General features: G+C 48.9%; 2 protein-coding genes across 5 annotated transcripts; both read right to left on the reverse strand.

Moving 5' to 3' along the window:
• Window positions 1-9,260: 9,260 nt before the first annotated feature.
• Window positions 9,261-13,777, reverse strand: CDK3 (cyclin dependent kinase 3). 2 transcript variants are annotated; one of them, XM_068209457.1, is made up of 7 exons: window positions 13,523-13,777; window positions 12,537-12,614; window positions 12,074-12,194; window positions 11,418-11,588; window positions 10,900-11,001; window positions 10,037-10,240; window positions 9,261-9,643 (listed from the first exon to the last, which is right to left on the reverse strand). In XM_068209457.1, exons 1-7 carry the CDS (start codon window positions 13,648-13,650, stop codon window positions 9,518-9,520), a joined length of 930 nt encoding a protein of 309 aa, XP_068065558.1. In that variant the 5' UTR covers window positions 13,651-13,777; the 3' UTR covers window positions 9,261-9,517. The 2 variants fall into 2 exon arrangements, with proteins under 2 accessions (XP_068065558.1, XP_068065557.1); XM_068209456.1 differs by lacking the exon at window positions 13,523-13,777 and having other exon boundaries at window positions 12,537-13,055.
• Window positions 13,778-15,006: 1,229 nt separating this feature from the next.
• TEN1 (TEN1 subunit of CST complex) lies at window positions 15,007-19,098 on the reverse strand. Of its 3 annotated transcripts, none has more exons than XM_068209459.1 (4): window positions 19,095-19,098; window positions 17,369-17,471; window positions 17,090-17,247; window positions 15,007-15,843 (listed from the first exon to the last, which is right to left on the reverse strand). In XM_068209459.1, exons 2-4 carry the CDS (start codon window positions 17,452-17,454, stop codon window positions 15,704-15,706), a joined length of 384 nt encoding a protein of 127 aa, XP_068065560.1. In that variant the 5' UTR covers window positions 17,455-17,471; window positions 19,095-19,098; the 3' UTR covers window positions 15,007-15,703. The 3 variants fall into 3 exon arrangements, with proteins under 3 accessions (XP_068065560.1, XP_068065559.1, XP_068065561.1); XM_068209458.1 differs by lacking the exon at window positions 19,095-19,098 and adding an exon at window positions 18,921-18,948; XM_068209460.1 differs by lacking the exon at window positions 19,095-19,098 and adding an exon at window positions 18,739-18,761.
• Between the last annotated feature and the right edge of the window lie 30 nt (window positions 19,099-19,128).

The raw sequence follows: 19,128 nt of genomic DNA on the forward strand, positions 1-19,128 counted from the left end.
GAAGCTCTTCTGCAAACAGTTTGTCTGGTACAGCATGAGCATTGTTTGCATAGAGCAAACAGTGGAGCATTGACTTTACAACATGTATGCAAAGGCAGGGAAATGATTCCCACAGCAGAATTCATCCATCTTTCCATGGATTCATCCACAAATATGTGTCTCCAAGCTGGCTGTCACCACACAGAGGCCATGAGATGCAAGAGCACAGCTGTCAGGTTCTCAGGTTCTGCTGAATTTTTTTTTTTTTTTTTTTTTTTGATTGCAGTTACTAGGAGAGCACATGTGTGCACCTGCATGAAAAACAGGAGTGCAGAAGTTTGGCTTCTGTAAATTAGATCTGACTTTTGAGTATTTAAATAAGTAGAACATGACTCTGAAATGGTGTGTGGCAACTTCTAATGGAAAGCAACCCCACACTGAGACATCAGTAGGCTGCAGAACCATCAGCCCCTTGTTCTGTCACTGAAATTCACTGAAAACTGAGTAAAATAAAACTCCTTAACACCAATGTAGTCTTAAGAAGAGGCATCATTTATTACAGGATAAGCTCCACCTAATGTGCACACGATTCTCTACAAGTGCATTGCTTATATACAATCACCACATGCATATTATAAGTGTCCATTACCATAAAACCCTCCCCATGCTCCCACGTTCAGGTTTTTTTATAGCCTTGTTTTGGCTGTAGCTGCATCCCTAAGCCAGATGTTTTTGGAATTCAATAGGTCCTTGCTGAGAAAGCAGCTCCTGTATACCCCATTTCTTTTTGCTAAAAGTACAAAGGCACAGCAGAAATTGGATTAACCCTTTTGGTATCAATTCCCCCCTTTGAAACATCTCAAATTCCTTAAGGCCATTTGATAACTTCCAACTTGATTTCTACCTGTAGTCACCTATATTCCCACAAGATTATGACTGATCATTTTGCAAACATCAAATCAGTAGCAGTGCTGATAATTATCACAACTACAATTACAGTTAGGATGGTTTCCAGTATTCCAACCAGCCTTCCTTTCAGGGACCTTCACGCTATTCCTTGATGAATTTTATTGAACTAATTAGTTTCAGGATAGCTTTGCTATCCTCAGCAACTACCCACATTTTGTGGTCTTTGGAGATGTTCTGTTACATTTGGGATGTGTACACAACAACGTTCTCTATCCATTTTTAAATATCCACAACCTCCTTGTTCTTTGACCGGCACTAGATCTAAGGGCATTCTGTTTTGTAATGTCAGATTATCATACTGAATCACCACTGACAGATTTATAGGGATAATTCCCCAAGGAATAGGTTCCCCTGCTGAACTGGGGATAGGGAGGCAGGCTGTAATGCTGGACAGATTGTGCCTCTTACCAAACCCTTGGATATAAGTCAATATTAAATTTTCTTCTTCATTTTCTTTCAAACTAAATTTTCTTCAATATTAAATTTTCTTCAAATTTTCTTCAGAAAAATGTTATAATAATTTTAAATTATCTTTTTTTTAATTAAAATTTTAAATTAATTTTAAAATAATTTAAAATTATTTTATCTCCACCTAAAGATAAAATAATTCCCATAGATATTAGTCTATACATTTTGCTGCTCGTTTACAGATGTCTTCAGCATTGTCAGCTGCAAGTGTCCAGTGTTTTCCATGATTCAGTCTGAGTCAGGAGTCCTCTTAATTTGGGAGCAATGTATTCAGGAGTTAATTCCTTTCACTTTCACAGCTGGTCTTGTAGTCACCAGAACCAGAGAAGGTCCTTTCCACTGCTCCTGAAGTGACTCAGTTTTCCAGATCTGGATGTGTATGTGATCCCCAGGCTGAAATGAGTGAACTGGGGTGTCTAGGGTAAGAGGTTCTGAGAGAATGACAAATATTTTTCATTCATTAATAAAATTAAATATTGTTCTATTTCCCAATTCCCAATTTGTTCCTCAGATCCACAGAAAGTTGCAGCAGAATATGATCTCCCAAACATCAATTCATATAGGCTCACCTTCAGGTTAGTTTGGGGCTGTACTCTAACTCATAGCAAGCCTGGTGGTAACACCTGTGGCCATTTTCAGAAAGCTTCCATTTTGCCAATCTGTCTCTTTAAAGTTTGATTCATTCACTCAACCCTTCTGCTAGATTGCAGTCTCCATGGAGTATGTAAATCCCAACTTACACCCAACTGCTTACCAAGTTGCTGTAACACTTTGGATATAAAATGGGGTCCTCTCTCAGATGACATCCCAATAGGAACTCCTAACCTGGCTATGATCTCTTTCGGGAGTACCTTGGTGACTTTCTTGGCCTTGTTGGTGCAGCAGGGGAAAACTTCTGGCCACCTGGAAAAGGCGTCCAATAAATAATACCAGGAGATACTGGTATTGTTGTTGGTGTGGTAGCTCAGGAAAAACAATTTGCCAGTAATCGCTGGGGTTGTTTCCTCTATTAGTGATCCATGGAGGCAGTCTTTTTGAATTCAAAGGATTCTTTTTAAGACATCGGGCATTTTTCTGTAACAGACTTGATACTTTTTTGTCATAGGAACACTGGTATCTCAGTCCTTGGACCAGTCACCATAGCACTGATTCCCCAGTCGGTTTGCTGGTATTTCTCCTTGACAATTTGCAACATCACTTGGGGTGGGATTATGATCTGGTTGCTGGGTGTTACCAGCCATCCACCCTCTCTATTCTGGGCTTTTAGGTAAGTAGCTAATTTTAAATCTGCCTGACTATACCCAGGGCTAACTTCTGGGAGTGAAACAGCTTTCTTAGGTATTAATGCCAGGATGCCTTGTTGTGCAACCTCTTGTGCAGATTTATCTGAAAGTCTGTTTTCTACACGAATTTGGGACTCCCCACACTGGTGTGCCCTGCAGTGTAGTACAGATACTTCTCTGGGCAACTGGGTGGCATCAAGGCAGGACAATATTTATTGTGTATATTGATCAGGAGATCCCTGTGCTGTTAATAGACCTCTTTCCTTCCTTATGGTTCCATGGGCATGAACAACTGTAAAGGATATTTCAAGTCAGTCCATATGTTTACTCTTCCTCCTGCTGCCAGTTCCAGGACTCTTCACAGCACTATGAGCTCTGCCTTTTGTGCTGAGGTTTCCATGGGCAGTGGTGCAGCTTCTATTACCTTGGCTGTTGTTACTATGGCATAGCCAGCTTTTTATTTTCCATCTTGCACCAAGCCACTTCCTTCTGTAAAGAACTCTGGATCTTCACTTGGTGCATCTTTTAGGTCTGGTCAGCTTACATAAACTTGCTCAACTGTGTGTAGGCAATCGAGGGTCAGCTGCCCTTCTCCTTGCATCGGGATGTTCAGGACTTGGGCTAGATTTACCACTGTGGTTGCTTTCAACTCCACATCTTCTTGCTCCACTAGAACAGTCTGATATTCCAGCATACAGCTTTGGGAAAGCCAGTGCCCTCCTTTTTGGCAAAATACAATGGTTATGGTGTGTGAAGTGTGCACTGCTATCTTTTGTCCCAAAGTCAATTTCCTGGCCTCTAGGATGAGGAGAACAGTCACTGCCACAGCTCGCAGGCATCAGCGCTATCCCTGGCTGACCTTGTCCAGTTGTTCTGAAAAGCACCCCAACAGGCTTCTTGAAGTCTCCCACCTTCTGAGCCAGAACTCTGAGGACAAGGTGCTGTAATTCCTGCCCAAAAAGCGCAAAGGGCTTTGTTAAGTCTGGAAGTCCTAAGGCGGGTGCAGACACCAGGGCCATCTTTAGGTTACAGAACATGTGTTCACCCTCAGGAGTCCAAATCAAAGGTCCTTTGGGGGCCTCCTTTAAAAGCTCAATGATTTGACCAGAAGTCCATAATTTAAAACCCACAACCTTCACCATCCAGCCACAGCCAGGAATGCTGTTAAATCTCAGGCAATTGCAGGTTGGGGTACTTGGCAGATGGCCTCTCTTCTGTCCGTTCCCAATTTCCACTGTCCTGGTATTATTTCAAACCCTAGGTAGGTAACTTCCCGCCTCATGATTTGAGCTTTTTCCCAAAATACTTTGTAACCTCCTTGGCCTAGGAAATTTAGAAGACTGATAGTCAATTCCGTGCACTTTTCATTAGTAAGATATCATCAACATAGTGCAGGACCAACCCTTCAGGGTTCTCCTTTTTCCAGGTCTCTAATTCTTTTGCCAGTTGGTTCCCAAAAATCGTTGGACTATTTCTAAATCTTTGAGTTAACACAATCCAGGTAAGCTGAGTCTTCCCACCAGTTTGAGGATTTTCCCATTCAAAGGCAAAAATGCCCTGGCTTTGCTTATCAAGAGGTATGCAAAAGAAGGCATGCTCCAAACCTATCCCTGTAAACCATTGGTGATATTCTGTAAGGGATGTTAACAGGGTAAAGGGACTGGCTAGAACAGGGTGGATATCCTGAAATATTTGATTGATTGTTCATAGGACCTGTACCAACCTGCACTTATTTATCCCAGGTTTTTTAACTGGCAAAATGGGAGTGTTCTGACTTCCATTCTACCAATAATCCAAATTCCCTGAAATTTTCTATTAGACTCTCGATTCCCATCCTAGATACTAACTTTAAAGGACATTGTTTCTGCTTTACTGGTTTTCATCCAGGTTTTAGGGTAACACTTACAGGCTGAGCTTGTTGGGAATGGCCTGGAGTTCCACTGGTCCAAGTCAAGAGTGTTTTACTGCCTTTTCTATTATTTCTGGTATTCCTCCAGAACTGTCTGGTTCGAGTGTTCCCTGCAACATAAAAGTCCTTGCCTCGATGGCTTTAGTCTCGGGCACCAATAATTGCATTTCTCCACGTTTAAACAAAATCCGTGCCTCCAATTTACTTAGCAGGTCTCTTTCTAACAGAGGAACTGGACATTCAGGCATATATAAAAATCGGTGAGTTATGCACCGTTTGCCAAATTTAAAGTTAACAGGGTTAAAGAATGTTTGTTTTTCCTCTTCCCCTGTTGCACCAACAACATTTACAGTTTCTTGGTTTAATTTTCCATTATTTGTATTTAATACCGAATAAGTAGCCCCAGTGTGTATTAAAGTCAGTTTTCTCTTTCCTCCAGCTCTGTTGTAGGCAGGGGCCCAGCTGGGGCTCGGTCATTCCTGGTGGAGGCTTAGCGCGGCTGGCTTGGGCCCTTTCAGGTTCTTGGGGCACTCCCGTTTCCAGTGGCCCAGCCCCCGGCAGTAGGCGCACTGATTGGGCTGCAGCGCCCCGCGGGCACAGCCCCGCTCCGTCCTGCGGTTAAACAGCGCCCTTTGCAGGGCTGCGCTCAGCATTGCATCCCGACGTCTCTCTCGTTTTTTTCTTTCCACCTCCCGTTTCTTTCCTCTCTCCTCCCTTTCCCATTTCTTTTTTCTCTCCTCCCGCTCAATTTCGCGTCTCTTTTCTTTCTGCTCTTTCTCCTTTTCTCTCTCCCGGATCTTGTTTTCTTCCTCTTCTCCCCTATTATTAAAAACTATCCAGGCCACTTGTAATAGTTCTCTCAGGTCACGAGACTCTGCTCCCTCCAGCTTTTGTAACTTCTTTCTAATATCCGGTGCTGAGTTCCCTATGAAAATGGAAGCCAGCTGTACAGCTTCCTCTGGTTTTTCTGGATCAATATTAGTGTGTCTCCTGGCAGTTGCCCTTAGGCGTTCCACAAATGCAGTTGGAGTCTCATGCGGTTCTTGTTTCACCTCATAAAGTTTAGACCAATTGATTGCCTTTGGCATTGCATGTCTAAAGCCAAATAATATCCATTGTTGATATTGTCCCAGAAAAACCCTCCCCTCCTTTGTGTTAGGGTCCCAGTGGGGGTCCTGGGAGGGAAAATGCTCTTCCACAGTTCCTGGTAATGCACCTGCTGTACCTATCCTGTCCACCTCTTTCCTAGCAGTCCTGAGAACCATCTCTCTTTCTGTGGAGTCTAATAGAGTATCTAATAGAACTTGTATAACCCCCCAGTCCGGGTTCTGGGTCTTGAGAATGGTTTCAAATACTCTAGATACTCTCTCTGGATCTTCTCTGTAGGGCCCTGCCAGTCTTGTCCATGCCTCGAGATCGACTGGGGAGAAAGGTACCTTCACCACTACCAGGCTGTGAGAGCCCACCCCTGCCCAGAGCTGAGCTTTGGCCTCCTGCTTATCCCCCTCCAGCTTTCTCACCCCCTGCTCCCCTCCCTCCTGCTTTCTCACTCCCTGCTCTCTCACCTCCTGCTCACCTATCTCCTGCTTTCTCACCCCCTGCTCTCCTACCTCCTGCTTATCTCCCTCCTGCTTTCTCACTTCCTGCTCTTCTGTCTCCTGCTTTCTGACCCCCTGCTCACCTTCCTCCTGCTTTCTGACCCCCTGCTCACCTTCCTCCTGCTTTCTCATCCCCTGTTCCCCTACCTCTTGCTTTCTCAACCCCTGCTCCCCTACCTCTTGCTTTCTGACCCCGTGCTCACCTTCCTCCTGCTTTCTCATCCCCTGTTCCCCTACCTCTTGCTTTCTCAACCCCTGCTCCCCTCCCTCCTGCTTTCTCACCCCCTGCTCCTCTGCCTCCTGCTTTCTCACCCCCTGCTCCCCTATCTCCTGCTTTCTCACCCCCTGCTCCCTTGCCTCTTGTGTTTTCACTTCCTGCTCACCCTGGGTTTTCCCCATCACTGGACTTGAAATTAACTCTTGCCTCCCCTGTGACTGCTCATCCCCTCCTTGTGCTTCCCCCTTATCAGGGACACCCCAATTCTCTATGCCCCTGTCTCCTGCCTCTGGTGCCTCTATCATTTCTACATTATCTTCCTCCCACTGGCTGTGGCATTTCAAACAGTGGTGCCCAATACTACAAGAGGAGCAACATTGTTTTGATCTCCTATCCTTTTCCCCGTTCTTTCCAAAAGCTAACATGAGAGGGTTTGACAGGCTGGGTAGGCACCCTCTTCGCAATTCCAGATGGTCTCTTAAAGAAAAGAACAGATCTACATAAGGCATCTCACTCCACTTCTCCTCTCTTCTACAAAACATCCTTAGCTGTAACATGGTGTGATAATCTAAGGTGCCGTTCTCTGGCCACTTCGCCTGATTGTCCAGTTTATACAGTGGCCACCAGTGGTTACAATATTGAATTAGTTTGGATTTCAGTAGCGAGCCTCCCCCTATCTTTTCCCAGTGGTTCAATACACATTTCAGCGGAGAATTCGGGATATCATTTCCCACTCTAGTTTTAGAACAGACCGCCCCCATACTCAGCAGTACAAGTATATAACAACGGCTGGAAAGCGAATACAACGATTACCTGGGCGCGCGGAGTCCCCGCGGTTGTTTCTGGCTGCAGCGGGAGGGTGACGCTGCCCAGGCGGCAGGCGCTGGAGCAGGCGAGAACCCGCCGGGCCGGGGCCGGGCTGCTGTGCTGCGGGTCTTTTGGGTTTCTTCTCTTCTCCTTCTCCTCCCTGAGCCAAGATGACGGCAGGGGAACGGCAGAGCTGCAACTGAGGGTGCCCCTGCAACTGAGGGTGCCCCTGCCCGTTCCCACTCGCGCCGGCAATCCGGCGCGCACTGGCACGAGAGGGCGCTTCCCGTCCACAAATGCGATTTCGGCGGCGCACACAGAAAACAAATCAGTAATCGATAGCGCACACACCCCGATTGCTTCGAAAGCCCAACAGTCAGTTCAGTTTCAACACTCTTCCAGCTAACGAGCTATAATTTATAGCACAGGCGTCCCAGTGTTGATTTTACAGGCCGGCAAACTGAAATCAACACACAACCCACTCACACGCACACCGCCAGAGACCAAAAAGAATTCGGAGTAGCTAAGCAAACTCCACCACAAAAATGGGTACAGCAATGTTTTGGCTCCGGTGTTATGAGCCTGTTTTTTTTTTCTCCTCGGCCAGCTACAACACTGCTTTAAGTTTCCTGCTCCAGGGGAACCCCTTGGAAGGGACTGGAAGCCCCAGTAGTCCTGGGGGACTCAAAGTCCCGGACTTAACCCCTGTTTGGTGACTCAAACCCCTCGCCAATAACTCTGTGAGAGGATTCGTACCCCTCGTCAATAACCCCAAGATAAACAATTTAAATGATGCCTTTACTCACCCCAGGGATCTTGCCTCGAGCCCCTGACGGTCTGAGGCCGAGGTTCTCCCCGAGAACCCCTCGGTGCTGGCTGGAGATCTGTCGACTGCAGATCCGTCGAGGCTCAGAGGTGAGCTCCTATCTGGGTGGCCAATAACTGTCACCGAAATTCACCGAAAAGTAGGTAGAATAAAACCCCTTAACCCCCAAGTAGCGTTAAGAAGTTATCACAGGCCTGGTGCACGGTGGGGTAAGCTCCACCTGGCGTGCACACGATTCACTACAAGTGCGTTGCTTATATACAGTCACCGTGTGTGTATTTTAATTGTTCATTACCATAAAACCTTCCCCATGTTCCCGGGTTCAGTTTTTTTCTGTAATCTTGTTTTGGCTATAGCTGCATTCCTAAGGCAGATGTCTTCCCCTTATCTTCCTTCTGTCCTTGATGAGAAAGCAGCTCCTGCATACTCTGTTTCTTTGCTAAAAGTACACAGACACGGCAGAAATTGGATTAACGCTTTTGGTACCAGTTCCACAACAGGACTGAGAGCACATCTCTGCACCTGCCAAGGATTTGGGCTGGAAAGGATAAAAGAAAGAGTGCAGGAGATGAGGAAGGGAGAAAGGCTCTGTGGAAAAAAGAACAAGCCAGGCTGTCCTGCGTTACCAGCCAGATGTGTTGGCCAAACAATGAACACCAAGGTTTCTGAACAAATGACAAGTATTTATTTTATACTGGAGAAAAAGAAATTAAGATGTCAACATCACACCAAGAGTCAGAGACAATCTCCCAAACATTTGAACAGCAAAAACATTTCCAAGGCAATAAAGCAAAGGAAACAGCATTACATCTGGAATGATGATGGAAAGCCAGTGGTTTAGCTGCTCCCTGTTTCCAGTCATATGCAGCAAGTGCTTTATGCTAACTGGATCTGCTTTATGCTAACTGGATCATCTGGCTTCTTGGTCCCAGCTAAGGCACAAACTAAGACACCTGATAGTGCTCCTCAGCTTGTGAAGGAGCAGGATGTCAGCTCTGTTAAACAGCTCAGACTAAACAGCTTTCTTAGTGCTGAGAAGCCAGGCTGATAACAGCAGCAAAGGGCTGAGCAGAGAAGTGCCCCCCTTCCCTGCTGCCAGCAACTGCCACCAATAGATCTGGGGATGCTCCAGTGCTGGAGACAAAAATCACTGTGTGTCACCTTAGCTTACTAGTGGAAGGACAAACCTCAGATAAATGCTCTCTTCTCTACATTTCAGTGGTTTATGCTGATAAATTACCCTGACCTTTTGCACATGACCTCTTCAAAACAGCTCTCCTGGCTGTAACCCAAACTTTCCCCCAGCAACAGACTGAAAGTCTCTAAATGCCAAGAATGTCCCTTTCCAGGCTCCTCAGCAGAAGCAAGACCCTGGGTTCCAGCCAGGCCCCTGCTAAGTGCCCCAGATGACATCTGCAGTGCTACCTGGAGGTACAAGAGCTTGGGGAGAGCTGTGTCCTCTCATCTGTAGTCTCTCCGCAGCACAGGTTGCTGTTCAGGGCTCCCAGAGTTTCTGCAGAGGAAGTACTGGTGGTTGAGGGCTGCTTTGGCTGAGATGCGCTTGCTGGGATCATACAGGAGCAATTGCTGCCAAGAGAAAAATCCAGAAGATTTAGGATTTTAAAAACTGGGTGATTAATTGCACCTGCACACAGCTGGGCCCAGTTGCAGATGTTGGTCCTGCCTTTTTCTTCCTTTGGGCTTCAGGAGTCACCCACAACTGAAGTTACTCTGGGGATTATGTTAGAAGAATTCCCTGACTCCCAATGCAGTGGTTCCTCGAGGAACCTGCAATGACAGTCCTTCTTCAGAGTAAGACTGAGCCCTATTCCATGATTTGGTGCTTCTGCAATGTCAGAGGTGAGCATTCAACCCAGATCAGCTACACTTCCAGATAATTAAATCTCAAATATCCCTATTCCTTGCCCAGTTTGAAAACATCCTGTCTATCCCCAGGCCCTGTTCTGAGTCCTTACCCACCGTCAATAAGTCTCTCCCATCCCGATCTAAGTTTGGAACAATGTCCTTCATCTCCTTCCGTGGCCACCGGGGAAAGCTGCCCTTGTAGTCAGGGAGCTGGGTCACACCAGGCCAGGTCACCTCGGTGGGAGTGCCCAGGATGCGAAAGATCTGGAAGAGCTGATCGATCTCAGAGTCCCCTGGAAACAGGGCCTTCCTGGTCATCTGGGGGAAGAAAATAAAAAGCCAGCTCCCACCTTTCCATCAGCTGTGTACCCTGTTTCCTGCTGCAAGCAACCCTCTGTCCCAGCAGGTGCAAACTACTGCACAGACCAGGGCAGTTGCAATGCAGTGATTCTGCCAGGCAGTGGCTGGGAGCATCACAGGTGTCTGACTGCTTGCTCCCACTCTTGGCTAGCTCTCTCCTGCCTGCTCTGCAGTTCAGGGACTTTGAGAATGAGGAAAAGTGCTATTATACTGCAGGGCTAACCACAGCTCTTCCAAGGAGAGTATGGACCTCTAGGAGATCCATTCTGCCATACCATGAGAGTGCTTGTTCTCTGCACCCCACCACGGGGACATCTGGAAGAGAGTCATCTCCTCCCAGGGTCAAAATGCTGCAGCAATAAGGCTGAAGTTATCCCTTTTGCAAGGAGAAGCATCATGTTCCAAGGTACTTGGAACTGCAGCCTTCTGCCAGGCCCCCAGGGTGGTAGATTTCCTTCTGAGATAAGGACCAGATAACCCTTAGGGTGGACCTTACATAAAGCACACCCCAGGACAGGGTGGGAACACAGTATCCCAGATGGTCTGCATCTCATCCCTCCTTCCCACTGCAGCTGCCTCCTCTGGCTCATGAAAGAGATTATTTAAACCCATCCTACCATTTCTGCAAAGATGCAGCCAATGCTCCAGATATCCACAGGGGTCGAGTAGTATCTGCATCCCAGCAGTATCTCAGGGGCTCGGTACCACAGAGTCACCACCTGGAAAGGAACCAACAAACAGGCTGTGTCTGGTTTTCCTGGATGAAACCAGAGGCGTGGGACCCTCCCTTTTCAGCTGTAATGCAGTGACTGTACAAATCAGAGCATGCTAAGGCCTTGCTGAATTTACAGATGCTTTAGTTCCTGCAAGGTTGGGATTAACAGAACACTCTTCAACAACACACTCTGGAACAATTAAGTGTACCCTGTGGAGAGAAGGTGGGAGCCCAGCTGGCAGCCTGGCTCCAGTAGAGACAGTCAGCACACCCTGTGGGGACATGGAGGTCCTTTAGCTGCAGGTGAGGTTAAGAGCACATTCCTGGCATTGCTATGCCTCTGTTATGGATGAGCAACTTGTGCTGCTGCTGTTCACCCACTCTGGATTTTGTACCCCACTCAGGAAGCCTCGACACTACCTCATGGGTGTATGTGCGCAGGGGGACCCCAAAAGCTCTTGCCAGTCCAAAATCAGCCAGCTTGATTGCTCCTGCTTCGTTAATGAGTAAGTTCTGCGGCTTCAAGTCCCTGTGGATGACCCTGTGCGAGTGGCAGAAGCTCACACCCTGCAGCAGCTGGAAAAGGTAGTTCTAAGGAGAGAGGAGATTTCAGATAAGGCCATGATGAAAACACTTTGAACTCTGGATTGAACCAACGCACTTTGGATCTCTTGTAGATATGGATGGGAAGAAAGCCCTTGTTACAGTGCAACATCGGGCTTATGGGCCACTACTCAGAGATACACACAAACTCCTGCCACGCCACGTGGGGACAGAGAGACTCTGGTCCAGGCACTGTCAGCCTCTTCCACCCATTACTGTCTACAAAGGCAATTAGCAACAGATCCCTCCTTTGTTCTGCAGTGAGAAAGGCTGGAGAGCCTGGAAACTGCTTGGAAATAAACATTTCTGAGCAATAGTGCCATGAGGGTTTCCCAGCTGAAATGTTTGAGATCTGGGAGGCTGAGGAGCCATTTCCAGGCCCAGTCTGAGCATCTCTGAGATGACTCTACCCAGCAGAAGGCAGCAGGGACATGCTGTCTGCCCTGCCTGTTAGCATTCCTTCCACACTGTACCTTGACCAAGCTTAAAGGAAGATCTCCAGCTTGGCATGAGTCCATGTACTTCTTCAGGTCCTGATTCAGATACTCAAACACCATATAGAGCTTCTTCTGGCTGTGTATGACATCCAGGAGCCTGTAAAAGAAGTACAGGCCCTCCCTTCAATATCTGCTCCAAACTTATACAAATACCCAAACATCCCTTCTCCCACACATGCCTCTGCTCTCTTGGTCCTTTGGATAAGAGAGGGGCAGTTTAAGGGCAGAATCTAGTATGGGGCAGCAGCAGTGTGTTGGTGAAATGGCAGACCCATGAGGTATGGCTGAAAGCCAGGGAAGTTTAAGGGATTCCTGCATTTTCCTGTGTATTTTGGTCCTGCCTCTGCAGTTGGGAAAGGACAGAAAAACCTGCTTGTTGCCTGCTCCCAGAGCAGGAGCTCATGGATGAGCTGGTGGAAAGAGTGCATCCAGGTCTTACCTGACTATGTTAGGGTGCTTCAGCTCCTTCAGCAGTGAGATTTCTCGGATTGCAGTGCTGGGGACACCCTCTGACTCCCTGTGGCAGAGACAGGCTGTATTGCACCCCATAACCCAGGGGGATCCCATAGCCCAGGTGAGCTCTGTGTCCCTTCCTTCCTCCACCCCAAGGGAGCATTTGAGTTTGGGGTGGAGCAGTGGCTGGGGTGGGCTGGGGTGAGGCAGGGAGAAATGGAGCTGTGGGCAAGGAGAGGGAAGGGATGACCTAGACATTCAAGCCTTGGGGCAGAGCTTGTTTGGAAGCACCTAAGGGTGCATTTAGAGAAGCAATAATGTATTAATTACCTAGGTCTTTCTTTTTGGAGGTGGGGGAAAATTAAAGCTCTTTGCCCCTCAGGCAGCCACCTCCTCCACACTGAGGGGCCACCATGGGGTGCAGCCCCAGCACATTGGCTCCCAGTCCAGGCAGACACCCCTCACTGTGCACACAGCTCAGAGCTGACCCAGGGGAACAGAAATAAGCTTTTACCTGCTCAGTCCCACTCTGGAGGGCTGAGGCTGACCCTACCCGACCCCCAAAGCACAGCCCTGGGGATACTACCTCACAAAATGGCTGCTGCTTCCCCTTGCCCTGTGCCATGGACCTGGGGCCAAGCGGTGCCAGGTCAGGCCCTAAACACTCGCACTCCAAGATTTTGAGCTGCTGGCTCAGCAGTGGTTTAAATCAGCCCTATTTTAGGTCACCTGAAAGTTGAGGTCTTCCCTGTGGACCCACAGAGCTGCCATGCCCATGAGACACAGAGCCTCCAAGCCCTCCAGACGACATTCCCTTTGGCTCTGCCTTTCCTGCTGCCACAATACACAAGATCATTTTAATCCCAGAGACACCTTTTTTTTTTCCCCTCATGTCAGGCTTCTTTGTGCCTCTCGCACCATACTGGGCACAGGCCTGGCGCCGTGGCAGGCCCAGGGCTCTGCCCCACTCACGCGTCCAGGCGGATCTTCTTGAGGGCCACCAGCTGCCCCGTGCGCTTGTTGCGAGCCTTGTACACCACACCATAGGTGCCCTCCCCGATCTTCTCCACCTTCTGGAACGACGCCTGGATGGCCTCCATGGGGCTGCCTCGGCCTGGCGAGGGCAGTGGGGGCGGCTGGCGCCGCGCTCTGAGGGGAGGGGAAAAAAGCGGGAAACAAAAGGGTGAAAGTGGGGAAAGCGTTTGAGCCCCCCAGGTGTTGTTCCCCGAGGCGCTGCCGGGGGCTGCGTCCCACCTTGCTGCTCCCTCAGCCTTGAGGGAGCCCTCAGCGACCTGCCTGGGGCAGCCGGGAGTGGACAGGGCGGCCTGGTGGGCCCTGGGGAGCTTCGGGTGGACAGAGCCACCCAGGAGCCACCCAGGGTCGTTCTGTTGCCCAGGTTGTGCAGTGTGCTGGCTGCGGCCAAAAACGGAGGAAAAACTGATGTAAAGATGTTCTCTGGGGCCTCAGGAAGAGCAGCATGAACCGCACAGGGCCAGGGGAAGCTCTCCCGCTCCATCTGCACAGTGCCGGGCATCGGTGGAGAAATTGTGTTCAGAATTATGGCTCCCTGGGACATGCTGAGGGCAAATACCCGGCAGAAATGTCTTTTTAACTGGTTGGTTGTGGGGGGAGGGGGAGGTTTTGGTGTTGGGTTTTTTTTTGGTTTTGGGGGTTGTTTTGGTGGGTTTTTTTTGGGGGGGGGGGGGGGGGATTTGTGCGCAATTTTTTGTCTTTTTTTTCCCCCTTTTATTTTGTCTTGCACAATCGTCCCTTGAACCTCTCCAACATGGGCTGTGCTGCTCAGTCAGCCTTTTGGGAGATGTCCTTGAGGGCGAATTAATCATTGACTTGATAGCTGGCAGAAGACAAGATTAAAATAATCCTATGTATTGTGACACCAGGAAAGGCAGAGGCAAAGGGAATTTAATCTGGAGGACTTGGGGGCTCCATGTCTCTGGGTGGGCATGGACATTGCAGCTGTGTGGGTCCACAGGGAAGACCCACTTTCAGGTGACCTAAAAAAAGGCTGATTTAAACCATTGCTGAGCCAGCAGCTCAAAATCTTTGAGTGCAAGCAGAAAAGGCTGGAGATGGCTGCGTTCCCCTGCAAACCACAGGCATGGATCACTCCAAATGTGGGGATTTCTACAGTACAGGAGTCTTCTCTCCCTTGCACAAACATTTCATTCTCATCTGACATTAGCAATGTTCTGTCCTTGTGTCAATGGTTTAATACAGCTGTGTGGGCCTGGCATCATGTTCTTCAACCAGAGTGGCTCTGATGTAACTTCATCTCCTTTTCTCGCAACTTTTTTAAAGCCAGCCACTTCCATACACACCCAGTACTTAGGAGGAAGAAAACTGAATTTTCTTACATCATCTATAGGGTTTGTGCAGGGCCTAACACATTTGACTTGGCAAGAAAGAGGTATTTAATCAATAAAATACAGGCTCCCTTCGTTTTTCATCTTTATTTAGAAAAATTTCAATCAAAATCTTTTGATACTTCAAAAATAGTGATTGAAGGTCCCTCAAACTTAGTTGTGTCAAGGAAGTCAAGTACTCAGGGTACTGCAAATATTTATTTTAGAGTTAGAATTAATCCTCCCCTTAGATACCAGTTCTTCCTACCTGAAGAGGCAGGTGCTACTGAAAAGAGTGACTCTTTGTTCTTCTTGTTTCTTAGGTCAGTCCAGATAGGTGAGTGTTTTGCCAGGAATGTTCCTGTGTGGCAACTGAGTCAGGGTACCCCAATACAGGCACTCCTGGGCCCGCAGCCAGGCAGGGCTAATGAACTTTGTGCTAATACCCTTTTCCCCATCTGCCAAAGGTGAGCTGCTTAACTCCAGATTCAGAAACCTCTTCTGACTTCATGTCCTGCATTATGAAAGAACCAGTGTAACCCAAGTGTTCCCTTTCCTTAACCACCCTTTCAAGCAAACAACACACCTGCTTCCCAGAGCTATTTTCAGTCATGACACCTGGGGCAGGAATGGACAGCCCACAGTCACACACATTGACTCAGTCTTCTACTGTTTACCTGCTCAGTGACTTTGATGTTTGCCACAACAAACACACCTCTCATTTACTTTTAACATATTTGTTGCAAATGGTCGTGCAAGGACCAGCGTGTGGCTGGTCTCAGAGCTGCTGTCAGGATGTTCTGTTTTCCCTCTGCTCCTGCCTCTCATTGAAGTATTTCCTCTGCTCCTGTATGGCTTGCTCCAGCAGGGCCACATTCATCCCTTCCACGCAGGTCAATATTCGTGCTTTTACCACAGGACTGGAGGTTTCTGGAGAAAGGAAAACAGACAGAGCAGCCTGGAGACAGAGAGTTCCCTCAGGCAACATGACTCGAGCTGGGCAAATAACCACAGCCTGAGAACTTCAGGAGACCAGATTGGCTGCATGCCGCCACTGATGTGAGCAGCAGGAGCAGCTCAATTCAGGGACACGCTTTCCCTCTGCCCTGATGGCTACAAAATGCTAGTGACTGGCACTGCATTCCCCTTGCACTGAGGAACAGTGCCAGTGCCTGCCATGCAGCACCTCTCTACTTTGTGTCTGGATGCACTTTGGTTTTCCCTGGCTGAAAAGCAGCAGTGAGGGGTCTGAGCTCATTTCTGAATGCCCCGTGCAGACAAGAGGGCTTAGAAGATGCTCAAAGCTGGCTGCAACCAACAGCTCATTGGTGGCATTCAAGTGGCAACATGGAGCTGCACAGAAGGGGCCAAACCGTGGTGACATAGCCTTGGTGACACAGCCACCATCTCAGTCTACTCCCCTTCCACCCCTGCAAAATGGGGCAAACTCCCTCCTAGGCTGGGATGACCAAAATAACAATTTTCTAAAGGGATTTTGCAGCAGTGGCTTAGCAGGTCACTCTCTAGAGGCCATGTGAAGTGTGGCTTTCCACATGCCACTGAGGACTTCTATGGCATGAATGCAAATGCTTTTTATCAGGTGTGGCCAAGATAACAAAGAATTTGCTTCACCATGCCATGGTCCAGCTCAGATCAACTCCCCACGCAAAGCACCGAGCAGCTGAAACATAGGGCACCCCAGGAAACGACAACAGGGTGCCCTGCATGACAGAGTCTGCCTGCATTCCTCACATGTCTGAGGGCAGGGATAATATATTATTAGAGCCTTTCAAGGAGGGCAAAGACTGACCCAGCCACTTGCAATGAGGTATTGTTGCAATCTGCCACTTTTGGGGTTAAGACGGTTGGTGTGGTGGCTGGCAGTGATGACAGAAGGCTCTTTAGCATAGGTTTCACAAGCCCAGCAGTGTGGCTGAAATGCTTCCTGTTTCTAAAAAAATCTGTGCCAGAGGACCAGATTTTCACCAAGATAAAGGCGGCTCTTCTCATGGTCAGCTGGGACAGACAGGCTGCTCCTACCTTGAATCACATGCTCTTGTGATGGAGGAGCTGCACGAGAGGAGCCTTGGTCCAGGCTGCTCTCAGTGACTCAGGGAGCCCCGAAAGAGCTGATGTACCGTGAAAAGCAGCAAAAGGCACCAGAAGGAGCATTTACCTTCCCTGTGTTCAGCCTCTCCCAGGACCATGTAGGAAGATCCCACTTGGGCTTGGAATGGCTCCACAAACTCGGTGTCAACATAGACCTGGTACTGAGCTGAGTTGTGCTGTGTGGTGAGAATGGCTTCAGATCGGGCCAGGTCATAGCAGCATAACCTGGGAATGATCAATTTGGGAAGCTCAGCTGTGCAGAAAACCAACTACAAACCAAAAGGGGGTGCTCAGAGTCAGTGAAGGAAAGGCCTGGCCTGCAAGAAGAGCAGGGTACCCTTCTCACCTGCCAAATGTCCTCAGTGTCTTCCCCTCGGGGACCGAGCTGTTGATCTCCCACGGGAAGTAATAGACACCAGCACTTGGCAGCATCTCACACAACGGCTGACCTGCAGTAAAGCAAAAGGTCTGACTCCATGCTTCTTCAGTACCTGATCCAAATTGTAAATGATACTGCCCTTCAACTCCTTCCTTGCCCAGGTTCCACCATCCAGGGGGCTGCAAGAGCTTCACAGCTTCCCTGCTGAGTCCTAGTTGTGGCTCACTGCATGTGCCAAGCCCAGGGCACCCTGGCACAAAGAGGAGCTGCCTAGTCCCACACAGCCCAGCATGAACTACAGGCAGCTCAGCAGGTCCTCTGGGTCTCCCCCAGGCTATGGATGAGTTGAGAAAGGTTCAGTAAGTGGGGAGAATGGTGACTGAGCAGTTCAGAGAGTGTAAGGGACTGAGATACTAGGATAACCTCAGCTGCTGGTGTGACAGAGTACTATGCAGCAAGATTTAAGGAATGATCCCAAGCCTGTTCTCGTACTAAAAACATAAAAAAGTTCTGGCAGTGTCTGATCCTGCAGCTGGAGAACAATAAACTGGATCCAAGCCAGCCGAGTTTCGTCAGACGTCTGGCAGGGTTTAGCACACAGCGAGGAGTGAGGAGGATTAATTCCAAGACAAGGCTCGGGTGGGACCTCCTGGGAGCTCCTGCGGTGGAGCAGGGCTGGCACAGGCAAGTCAGCCACAGCACAGAGCACACAGAAAAGCAGGAATGCAAAGCAGCTTCAGCCAAGTTCTAATCCTGCCCAGTCAATGTCATAGCCCGGCTCCTGGCTGTACCCTGGCTTTTTTGGCATCATCTTCCTTCTGATCTCCCTCGCAGGCTGTCTGTGTTTGGAATGATTGTATGCTTCATTTACTGCTTTTCTCTTAATTTTTTTTTCCTCTCTGTGGGGGACCCCAAGGGCTGCACAACAGCCCAGGCAGGGAGTCCTGCCACTCAGACAAGTGGGTCCATCGATGGGCATTCAAGGACCCCCAACACTGATTACTCAGCAGAGGGCACACTCAGCTGACACACACGCTGTGGCTTTAATGCTTGGTGACCTTTGCCCACCCCATGCAATGCTCACGGGGTTGCAACCTTGCAAAAAGCCCCATGGAGGACTCTGTGGGAGGCTGCCGAAACCAGGGCGATCCTGGCTTACCGCACCCCTGCACACGCCTCTCTCTCGGCCTGCTGCCTCCCAGTGCTATGCCAGGCTGTGGACACCAAGAGCGCGCTGAAAAACCCCTCTGGCAGAGTCCCAACCCACCTCCCCTCCCTCTGCAGCTCCCTGCATCCCCGCCGCACCTAACACTCAAAAAGCAGGGTCAATTCTGCACCTCCAAAAGGGCAAAGGCTGTCCTCTACTGCTCGGGTTTTGCCCCTGAATCACACTGTGCAGCAAGGTGGATCAGCCACGGATGCAAGATGCTCGGTATGCATTTAATGCTCTTTTTAACGCATGGACTCATTTGAGTCGTACCCCAATCGCCACTCACCCTGTATCCACCCAATGCGCTACCTAATGCATGCGCCAGCTCCGCTGCAGGACCTTGCAGAGAGATTTAAGGCAGGCCCAGCCCCAAGCGCAGCCCTTTATACGCAGATCCACAGCACTATCCAAGGCCGTATTTAACGCGCGCACAAACGCAGCCCGCTAACGGCATTCAGTGAGCTGTTTATTTAATTAACTACTCGATGCCGCGCCCTCCCAGCGCTGCTCCATGCAC

The sequence above is a fragment of the Anomalospiza imberbis genome, chromosome 19 (genome assembly GCF_031753505.1).
Source record: "Anomalospiza imberbis isolate Cuckoo-Finch-1a 21T00152 chromosome 19, ASM3175350v1, whole genome shotgun sequence".
Classification (NCBI taxonomy): domain Eukaryota; kingdom Metazoa; phylum Chordata; class Aves; order Passeriformes; family Viduidae; genus Anomalospiza; species Anomalospiza imberbis.